General features: G+C 34.0%; 1 protein-coding gene across 1 annotated transcript; it reads left to right on the top strand.

The window, feature by feature from the left end:
• Nucleotides 1-1,037: 1,037 nt before the first annotated feature.
• LOC116031545 (hydroxyproline O-galactosyltransferase GALT2-like) lies at nucleotides 1,038-7,650 on the top strand. Its single transcript, XM_031273775.1, has 8 exons — nucleotides 1,038-1,262; nucleotides 1,489-2,549; nucleotides 4,321-4,553; nucleotides 4,987-5,277; nucleotides 6,204-6,332; nucleotides 6,415-6,588; nucleotides 6,869-6,976; nucleotides 7,077-7,650. Exons 2-8 carry the CDS (start codon nucleotides 1,631-1,633, stop codon nucleotides 7,278-7,280), a joined length of 2,058 nt encoding a protein of 685 aa, XP_031129635.1. The 5' UTR covers nucleotides 1,038-1,262; nucleotides 1,489-1,630; the 3' UTR covers nucleotides 7,281-7,650.
• The last annotated feature ends 3,862 nt before the right edge of the window (nucleotides 7,651-11,512 follow it).

Below are 11,512 nucleotides of genomic sequence, written 5' to 3' on the forward strand. Positions count from 1 at the left end.
TCCTTTTTTAGACAAAAAGAATTGGGTGAACAGGAATATGTTATTTTCTAATGTCATTATTAACAAAAGATAAAATTTTGGGTAACCATAAACCATGTACAAATTGTTTGTTTGTTTGTTTTTTTTTAATTAGACCACGATGTGTCTGAGATGACCCTAACTATAGGAGCATATTTTACTGTGGACCGTGGTCCACAATGGATTGCGGTCCATGCATCAAAACGGTATCGTTTTGATTAATGAAAACAAACGGCTTCGTTCCGTGCCGTTAACCTTCATTTTATATACACTGCAGTTCCCTTTCAACACAAATGCAGTTCCCTTTCAACACAGCTATAGTTCATTTTCGATATAACTAAAGTTTCATTTGACATTATACAAATCAAATATGTGAAATTGTTATTCAGTTTCCTTTCAACACAACTACAACTTCCTTTCAACAGAACTACAATATCATTTCGATATAACTACAGTTTCATTGGACAATATACACTCAAATATGTGAAACTGTTATTCAGTTTCATTTTATATACACGGCAGTTTCCTTTCAACACAACTACAGTTTAATTTCAATATAACTACAGTTTCATTTGATAATATAAAAACAAATGTGAGGCAGTATCTTTTGAGATGAATTATAGTATCCTTTACGGAGCTCCGTTAAAACTTACGGCAGCCGTTTCTTTTACTTAATGAAACGACGGTGTTTTGTGACCATGGTCCACAATGCATTGTGGACCATGGTCCACCGTATAATGACCCAACTATAGGAAACACCTTTAAGTTCGTATCATATTCAAATTAATTCTCGTTCACATTGGGCCGACCCAATTAAGATGTAAAGTGCTGGTCATATTAATTTTTTCTGCGAGAGGAACGAAAGTGCACGTCGAATCACGTAAATCAAGCTGATGCTGATTAAATTGTTTTTTGAAGTATTATAAATATAACATTGTCCTTTTTTAAGACAAAAAGAATTGGGCATAAAATTTGGGGACTTATATAGTATCTCCAAGACTCCAACACTTTTAAATTGAGAGGAAGTAAAGAAGATAGAGAATAGGTCAATAGGGGAAGAAAATGAGTCAAGGTGTATGAAGCAAAAGAGTTTTCCTCATTTCCCTCGTCCAATTGCAAGGCTGAAAGGTTTTCTGTCCCAGAATACATGCATTGACTCACCACCAGACAAGGCTGCGTTTCTTCAGCAAACTGGATTTCTCACTTGCGTCTCATTCTAAACGCATCCAAGATCGATTTTTTCGGTTTGTTTTCAGTATTCTGGGCACAGATTCCATATATTTCAGTATAGTGATTGTTTACTAGTTACAACTCATCATTTTTTTTTACCACTACTAGATCATTCCGTTGCATATCCATATCGCAGTGAATTTGATTGCGTTTTATTGTTAAGTTTATGACAGTAGGATTTCAGTTCTGGGATTTTTTTTTTTTTTTTATTGTACTGATAATCATTTTCGTTTATTGAAGTTTTGGGTGATTTATTTGGAAGGCCGAGTATTTGGGCAATCTTAAATTTTGGATTTTGAGTGTGTAGTTTGATTGTTGCGGTGTTTATAAGAAATGGGTCGGAGTAATTTGCAGCATAGGGTGTGAGTTTCGTGTAATTTCTATGTTTATAGCAATGAAGAGATTGAAAAATGAGGTTCCCGGCATGAGGAGATTCAAGTTGTCACATATTTTGTTGGGATTAGCTGTATTTTACTTAATTCTGATTTGCTTGAAGCTCCCGGATTATCTTGAGAGTGCCCAAGCTTTGAGCAGTGATCATGGTGAGATGAGTGTGGATGCATTCATTTCCGTGGAGGAAGAGGGCGGAGAACTAAATAAACGGCATCTAGGTTCTGTTTATACGGATGACTATCATCGGATACTGCAAAATAATGCAAATCATCATGCACCAAAGACACCATGGGAGGAAGCTTTACCAGAGAAAAGCAGTGATTCACCCCCTGTAGAACCTCATAGACTCAGTTATGGCCGCATAGCTTCTGCGATTTTAAAGCAGCGTATTATGACTCGTAATATTTCTGTATTGGACAGAATGGTAGATGAGGCTTGGACTTTAGGCTTGAAGGCGTGGGAAGAAGCAGATGAATATAACGAGAAGGAGATGGTCATGAATTCTATAATCGAGGGGAAGCCCGAGTCTTGTCCTTCGTCAGTTACTGCAAATCAAGAAGAGTTGGCTAAAAGAGACAGTGTTATGCTCCTTCCGTGTGGGCTTGCTGCTGGTTCTTCTGTCACAGTGATTGGTACTCCGCGTTATGCGCATCATGAATATGTACCTCAGCTTGCTAGGCGAAGGACTGATGATGGACTTGTTTTGGTCTCTCAATTTATGTTTGAATTACAAGGATTGAAGTCTGTGGTTGGGGAGGACCCTCCAAAGATTTTGCATCTGAATCCTCGATTAAGAGGAGATTGGAGCCATCGACCGGTAATTGAGCATAATACTTGCTATAGAATGCAATGGGGTAGAGCTCACAGGTGTGATGGTATGCCTTCCAAAAGTGATGATGACATGCTTGGTAAGAGCTCGAGTTTGTTATTGCATCTATATTCTCTTTGTGATCTATCACCTACTCTTAATGCCATATAACCATTAACCCCCGAAATGCTAATGAAATGAGTTGCAAATTCAAAACAAAAAGATGTTATTTAGGAGAGGGTTGGATTATTATGTGGACAAAGTAACCTGGATTTTATTAGTTTAAGTTTTGAGTTTATACAAACACATTGATATTCTATTTTAAATCTTTATAGGGAAAACTGGCCAAACACCTGCCTCTTTTTTAACCTCCTATTTGTTCAAGAAAAATCAGGAGTCATAGCCTTATGCTATGCGCCTGATAAAGAAAATAGAAATAATTATAATTATAATGCTCTAATAATTAGCCATGATGCATGGGTTAGAGAACAAAGGTAATTTTTATCCTTGTAGTTATGTATTGTTTCTAATTCTATTGGATCTCCCTAAAGGGACAAGTGAGAAAGAACACTCCAGTATGTACCTAACTTGGATATGAAGTAGAAGTGTAGAACACAAACTCACACTCAGGCAGTCAGGCTATTCATTTTGTTGCCATTCTTGAGAGAGAGAGAGAGAGAGAGAGTGCAGGCATCATTTTCATTTAGCTGATCTCAAGTCCATCTAGCTGATCACGTTATGATTGAAAGAGCTTTTTCTTAACCATTAATTTTCTATCATAACTTCTTAAAAATCCAAAGAGACAAAACGTAGGAATGCTTAATAAGGAAAAGTGTCCCTTAGAATTCAAAAGATGCTAGCCTTTTTGAATTCTAATTTATTTTAACTAAATATTTTTGGTAACTACTTACCAGAATATATTTCTATTCCCTTTGCGTAACTCAAGTCATTTTAGTAAGACTTCCTAGATTTATATTTGTCCAACAATAACAACCTTTGAAGCACTTTCAATAATATTAAAGAATAACTATGAAATGCCCTCGGGTAGTGGTTGCGGGTTTCCCTCATCACCCCAAAAAAAGAATAACTATGAAATTAGTCTTAAATCCCTTGTGAGTTGTGAGTGACACCAAGCAGTATTTCATGATTATCCGACTAATAACTAATGAAGCTGAATCACAATAGATCTTTTTGTTATGATTTCCATGCTACATGGTGCTATAGAACAACATTCTAAGTTCTAACTGTATGAACGTTAATGTCAAATTGGTTTACCCATACACTGAATCATTATTAAATGCAATAATCATTGACAAGAAATAATACTATTCATTGCACTCTAGCCAGATATGTTTACTATAGGATTATTGAATTGTACATAACAATATAACATTCACCTTTTTTACCTCAAGGTAGTAGATCCTCTATATGTACACAAGTCTTTGTATGAAACTAGATTAGGGTAACATTGGTAATCTAATTAATGAATATGCTTGAAAATGTTTTGAAGCCAAGTCATGCATGCAGATGGAAAGGTGAGAAAATGAAGATAACACTTGATTTTGTTACTCCTGCATGTGATTCTGTAAAAAAGAATTACCTTAATATGTATATGTATGTATTTAATCAAAGCTTATTTGCTACTTCTAGATGTGTCAGTGAGTATTACACCCTAACTAAAAGTTAGTTTCACACATTTCAGTTTGGTTTCTTTTTCATTTTTGACATTTGTGCTTTCTATCAACTTTATGTTACTTTTCTTCCCCAAGATATCCAGCCTTCCTTTATGCTTTTCCTACAGAAGGTGTGTTCTTACTTATTTAATAATGAGTGATGTATGTCCTAATTTCTTACTTAACCTTTCAATGCAGTCGATGGTTATTTGAGATGTGAAAAGTGGATGCGTAATGACATTGTTGATTCGAAAGAGTCCAAAATATTTTCTTGGTTTGATCGGTTTATAGGACGAGCAAAGAAACCAGAGGTGACCTGGCCTTTTCCGTTTGTGGAGGGTAAAATGTTTATTCTTACTGTCCGTGCTGGTATTGACGGGTTCCATATAAGTGTTGGTGGGCGGCATCTCTCTTCATTTCCTTACCGGACGGTATGTTTATTTGTACCCATAAGCAAGACTACTCGAATTATTCATTTTGATTTTTTGAACTCTTTCTGTAGTGAACCTTACAATGGCATCAAATGTAACCGTTTAAGGGGTTTCGGTCATTTTTCCTAAACAAGCATATCAAATAAACTAATGAAGTAAAATTTTGAAGGGCTGAGCAGGATGTTAACAATGAATATGGACATGTTTTTGAGCACCTTCCTGAGTTAATTCCAAATGTTATTCTATTAAGCAAATTTAAGCTCTTCCTTGGATATGGGTTTTTTTTCTTTCCTTTTGTTCTGTTCTGCACATCTTTCTGTTTCAGAAAGGATAGAGTGTGAAAGCTAAAACGTCTGAATGTCTTAATAAATTGAATGCATCTTGTGGAAGTTGAAATAAATATGACTTTCTTAGATATTTATTGTTTCTTCAGGGCTTCACACTGGAAGATGCAACAGGATTGGCTGTTAGAGGTGATGTTGAAGTTCACTCAGTCTTTGCTACATCTCTGCCAACTTCTCATCCAAGCTTTTCACCTCAAAGAGTATTGGACTTCTCGGAGAAATGGAAGTCTCATCCTTTACCTCAGAATCCTATTCAAGTTTTTATTGGAACTTTATCTGCCACTAATCACTTCGCGGAACGCATGGCTATAAGAAAAACTTGGATGCAGTCTCAAGCAATCAAATCCTCCGATGTAGTAGTCCGTTTCTTTGTTGCATTGGTGAGTTGCTGCCTTCAGAACTTTTTGTCATTTGAATAATCTCATTTATTTTGGATACTGGTAGCTCTTAGGCATTTAGTATAGATCATACTCTGTTTCTTGTTTGGAATGGAAATTTTAAGTAAATAATTGATTTTTTTTCTTATTTGGAAGTGTGAGGGAAAGTAAAGGGGAACTTTCATCCGGCCATTTCGTATGCTAACCCATAATTGGGAAGGAATTAATCTGCATTCCCCAATGAATGTGTATTTGGGTATCATTTTGGAAGTGTGTCGGGAAAACTAAAGTACTTCTTGTGGCAAACTTCAATAATTGACATGCTTTCTTGGACTGTGTTTTGATGTTAGAGTAACTCTACATTCCAAATAATGAACTTGCTTTCATTTAGTCATTAAGGAGAAACTTAATGATTTTGGAAGTATTAATTTAATAAGAATATTTTGATTTTCTCAAGTTGTTGGAAGTGTTTACAATGGATATCAGAATTCTTTCTCTAGGTAAAGTAGGTTTCAATTATTTGATTTCCTCAATTGGATGCTGCACATTCATATCCGTATTTGTGTTATTTATATGTCGGGAAAATTGTAATTTATGCCTCTCACGTATAGGCCAGTTATAAATGTCACCCCTCAATTCTAAGTGGTATAAATGTTGCCCCTGAATTGTCAAAATGTGGACATATATTACCTCCATATATTGTAATTTATGCCCCTCGGGAGGGGCAATATATGGCTACATTCTGACAATTCAGGGGCAACATTTATACCACTTAGAATTGAGGGGTGACATTTATAATCGGCCTATACCTGAGGGGCATAAATTACAATTTTCATTTCTATGTCTATGTTCATGAACATGACTTGTTTCAAACACTTCATTTATTTGCGGACTTTTAACAACTCTGCTCTGCAATTAATACCATGTAGAATCCTCGGAAAGAGTTGAATGCAATTTTAAAAAAGGAGGCTGCTTACTTTGGGGACATAGTGATTTTGCCATTCATAGACCGATATGAGCTAGTGGTTCTAAAGACTATTGCTATTTGTGAGTATGGGGTAAGCTCACTTCCTACCTAAAATGGCCGCTTTCTCCTAGCATCGTGTTCTGTTGCTTATGTGTCCAAAATTCTTGTTTCAGGTTCGAAATGTGACTGCTTCTTACATTATGAAATGTGACGATGACAATTTTGTTAGACTCGATGCTGTACTTCAAGAAATTAATCATGTTCCTCCCGGCAAGCCTCTTTACATGGGCAATCTGAATCTCTTACATCGCCCTCTCAGAAACGGGAAATGGGCAGTGACTTTAGAGGTATAGTATAGAGCAGTAAACATAAGCATTATATGCAACATAAGTTCACATGGAAAGAGTTTTTCATATATATCAATGTTTCTTTTCTTTTTGAACCCCAAACCCAATGGCCCCTCAACGCCTAACCCTGGGTTGGATGAGAGGATGTAAATCACGGGATGTGCCTCAGTGACTCAGGGTCTGAGTGCTTACTTTTTGCCCCAAGGCTAAGACCCCCCCTCCCCGCAAATTGAGGATTCAAACGCTTATTAATTGATATCCTTGTTGGCTTATGTAACAGGAGTGGCCAGAAGACATATATCCTCCCTATGCTAATGGGCCGGGATACATTATTTCCAATGATATTGCCAAATATATAGTCTCTCAGCATCACAACCACAGCTTACGGGTTTGTAACGAAAATCCTTGTATATTCCTCTGGGGAGTAATATAATGTTGTGTATCTTCTTTTCTCTTCACCACGTGTTCTAACATCTCGAGATTGACAGCTATTCAAAATGGAGGACGTGAGCATGGGGATGTGGGTCGAGAAGTACAACAGCTCAACGCCAGTTCAGTACTCTCACAACTGGAAGTTTTGTCAGTACGGATGCACAGAGAATTACTTCACCGCACATTACCAATCCCCACGACAAATGGAATGCTTGTGGGACAATTTGCTCAAGGGCTGGGTTCGTTGCTGCAACATCTAGATTGACATACCAAGCTATTAAGCGCATCGGTGAATTGAGTTTGGTCACGCTATCAGGTTTCTTACTAGTTTCTGAACGTTTTAGCGAGTAGTCACAGAGATGGTTACTTGAATCAAACTCTTAGGATTTTGTGTGTAGTGTTGTATGCAGATGATTTGATTTGTTAAATTGGATAGTCATGAGAGATGATGATGTGCCACCATATAGGGTTCATTATCAGGACTGTGTTTAACACTTTGTATAACATGATCTTTGAGAGAAGTAGGAGTAACCTAGAAATTGGTCTGTGTTGTATGATCTTATATTCTTATTATTATTAATTTTATAACAAAATAACATATTCAATGGATAAGTAGCCCCTTTTAAGTTTTATTCATTTCTTATTTTTAGGTAGTACTTTTTTTTTTTTTTTTTTTTTATTGACATCAGATGTTCTATCTTTGCCAGACTAAAATATAGAGGATGCTGGTTGAGCAACCTGCGTGAACATTCAAATTAAAATATATGGTATAGTTAGGGCCAACTACCATGTAATGGAATGGCATTTTGGTTACTATTCTAAATGGGTAGTCATAGGTTTGAATCTAGGTGGTGGCGTCATTAAAAGTTTCTAATTAAAAATTTTTAAATGATAGAAACATTGATATATATATATATATATATATATATATATATATATATATATATGTGTGATTACATTAAATTACTACTGCAAGTCCATTTTTAATGTAATATTAGTTATTTTTTTTAAATATTTAGGTTTATTTTCACAATACTATTACGAATACCTTATAGGCTTATAGACATCAAATAGGTTCATTAAACAAACATAGCAGGTTCATTATATGTTAATATATAACATAGATTTTCAATATTAAGTTAAATATTAATGTGATATTAATTTCTGTTCCCTTTAATATTAAACGACATAATGATTAATTTCTTAAGATATAAATAATTTTAGCTCATTGAAATTTTAAGTAATTTGTGGTTTTATTTTATTTATTAATTTTATAATCTTATACAATTTTATTTGATGTGAAGTATAGTATGTGATATAATATATAATTATATAAAATTAGATTTTCCTTTTCTGATCGTGTTTTCTAATTTAAATGTTTTTATTTAATTATTAAGTGTTTGATAATTATTTTGCATATAAGGAAATAGCACTAGAAAACTGAGATATATATAAGATGAGAACAAGAATTTCTTTTTTTTTTTTTAAAGGAGAACAAGAATTTCTAGAGAGAATTTTATTATTGATTAGTCCAATTTACAAAGTACAAGAATAGATGTATATATAAGACCAAAATTTTGGTGGTTTTTGCATAGTAAGACCAAGTTCTTTAATTAAAGCAACTAACCATGTTACATCTAGGGGTGCGCAAATTTTGGTAAATTTTCAAGTAACCAACTGAACAGACGAAGTTCGGTTAACCGTTTTTTAACCAAATTTTTTCGATTCTGTTAATGGTTAAAGATTTTTAAAATTTCGGTTAACGGTTAATTCAGTTCGAAACTTTTGTGAACTGAATTAACCGAACGGTTAACCGAAATTATATATATATATATATATATATAGGGTCATAATCAGGTAAAATGCACCATACAAATATGCATCATTAGATACGCATCACAAAAAAACACACCACTAGTTATGCAAATATACACCACACAGTGTTAACAAATGCACCATTAGGGGCAGGGGAGTTATGGTGCATTATTTTGGGTGTGGTGTGTTTTTTGGTGTTTTTGTGTATTTTCATTGTGGTGTGTTTTCTAACATTGAATGGTGCGAACCGCACCAACCGCACGGGAAGGCGCGGCCACATTTGAACATATATATATATATATTGTAAATGTATTTATATATCTTAGTTTTCTTGTGTTATTTCCTTATATGTAAATTATATATTCATTTGGAATATCTAATGACGGAAAGATAAGGAGAATATAGAAAAATACAACGATATTTTTATAATTATTACAAATTTTTGATGTACACTGCAAAAAAGCTTGTGAGTGCATCTGCGAAAAATTAACAAGACATTCAAGATTTGTAAAAGTACAGTGTACTAAAGTTGAATATAAATTTCCATCTGTTTAGTTTTTAGATAGATAATTGAAATTTATATCATGTTTCTATTCTTCACTAATAAATGATTTTAATATCTGAGGAAGCCTTGTATGATTATTTCTAGTTGAGCAAACTTTGAAAATATTTATACCCAACTTCTTTATGGGCATAAAGATATCCATTGATAAAGTTCAATGGTAAGAATTTGGTACATTTGGTTTTGTGGGAAATCTTCTTTTCATAACGCTATGATTCTTCTCTTCATTAATGCAATTATCTTTGCCTAATTCCATTCTTGGATTCCTTACAATCCATCAATTAGTTTCTTTTTTCCTTTGTTTTCTTAGGGCCATCTTAAATATAGCTAACTCGCTACATGTATTATCATCAATGTTGCAGAAATCGCTAGGCAGAGATGCTAAACAACCACCTAATTAAAAAAAAAAAAATTTACTCAAAATAACATCGTTTTAAGAAAAAAGCAATTAAAATAAAAAAAAATTGACTGAATCAATAAAGTTCATAACCAAGTTGGTCGATTAATTGATCGCCTAAACGGCCGACCGGCTAACAACCGCCTACATCCTTTTTCGCCTTGATTAACGTTACTTAGCACCTACATCACTTGAGTCGATTTTTACCACACTGATTGGAATTATACTTACACAAAAATGAAGCATGAAATCACATGACAGCTGAACAAACATCCTAGTTGGTAGCAATAATCAAGTAAGCGGAAAGTGGACAAAATCATATTGTGATTACTATGAAACGAGTGGTCCCAAAATAGCCAACACACAAAGGAAAAACTTAGGGTGAAGGATATATACAGAGTGGCATAGAAGTCCGTCCAGTAGGGCCCACACTTATTATCCAGACACACAGTATCCGATATTAGCGGGGTAACAATCTGTCGGCAGAGCAAGAAGATGCCACGTGTCTCAATACCTTGGCAGTTGGAAACTACTGGGGGTTATTCACACTCTTACACGTTTACAACTACTGTTACCTAAGCCGACAGATCTTCCAGCCCAGCCGACACCCACACATTTCCAAATTGTCTTTTATTATTTCAAATTTAGATTTCATTCAATAAATAAATATATATATAAATATCACACTTGACAATACTTTAAAAAATAATTGTATTTTTGCAGGCAGAATTTGGTTTGTTTTAATTGGTATGTTACAAAGAGATATTTTATGGCTTTAAGTTTTACTATTGATGATACCAAATTCAATTGGAGGGAGGTTACGTTGTAATAAATTAAACAAGATTTGTGTTTATAATTCAGAAACGTATTACTTACAAAAGATTATATTTACATTAATTATTTAACGTAATTATGAAAGTATAAGTGTTTGAGACTAGATGAGCATGTGTGGTCTTAAATATGTCTTAGCTTTCATTTAATTTTAGTGAATGTCTGATTGTTACACTATTAGTAAAAATTTAGAAAGTAATCGGTGTAAGTTCTCATATTGAGCAATCCACTAATCATTATAAAAGTAAGTATGATATTCTTTACGATTGTTATGCTTCTCAACAAACACTCTTTATTGAATGAGGTTAGGTCTTTTAAATTGGGTCAAGGTCATTACATAGAGCAACCTCAATAGTGATTCCGTCTATGTAGGAGAGATAAGAAGGAGAGAATAAGAAAAAAAAAACAACATAACTAAATAAATAAAACAAGTTTCACGCGCTATGCTGGGTGTAGGGGTGCTCAAAATGTGCGATAAACGTCAACTTGTTTAAACTTGAGATCCAAAAAAAAAAATCTTAACTTTACAGTAATAAAAACTCCAAAAAAAAAAATCTATCTTTCTATTTGTTTAAAAATTATTTGAAAAAATCTCTCTAAAAAGCACAAATGAAGCTGTTCTTAGATTAATTAATTTTGAGTAAAGATCATTTTTGGATTAGTTGGATCGTGATGCCTGAATTAGAACATGTATTTTAAATTAAATCAAAGATTTTATATTATAATACTGTTGAGCGGAACCAAGATATTTAGAGCCATCATCTTCTTTTTCTTTATTTGGATTATGATGATGAGGGGTACAATCATTGACGATTAAAGCTGCCCTGCAGTGAAGTTGCAGCTCTGGCCCACATCTAATTATAGTTATACTCTCATATTATATAATT

This window comes from Ipomoea triloba, chromosome 10 (assembly GCF_003576645.1).
Source record: "Ipomoea triloba cultivar NCNSP0323 chromosome 10, ASM357664v1".
Classification (NCBI taxonomy): Eukaryota; Viridiplantae; Streptophyta; class Magnoliopsida; order Solanales; family Convolvulaceae; genus Ipomoea; species Ipomoea triloba.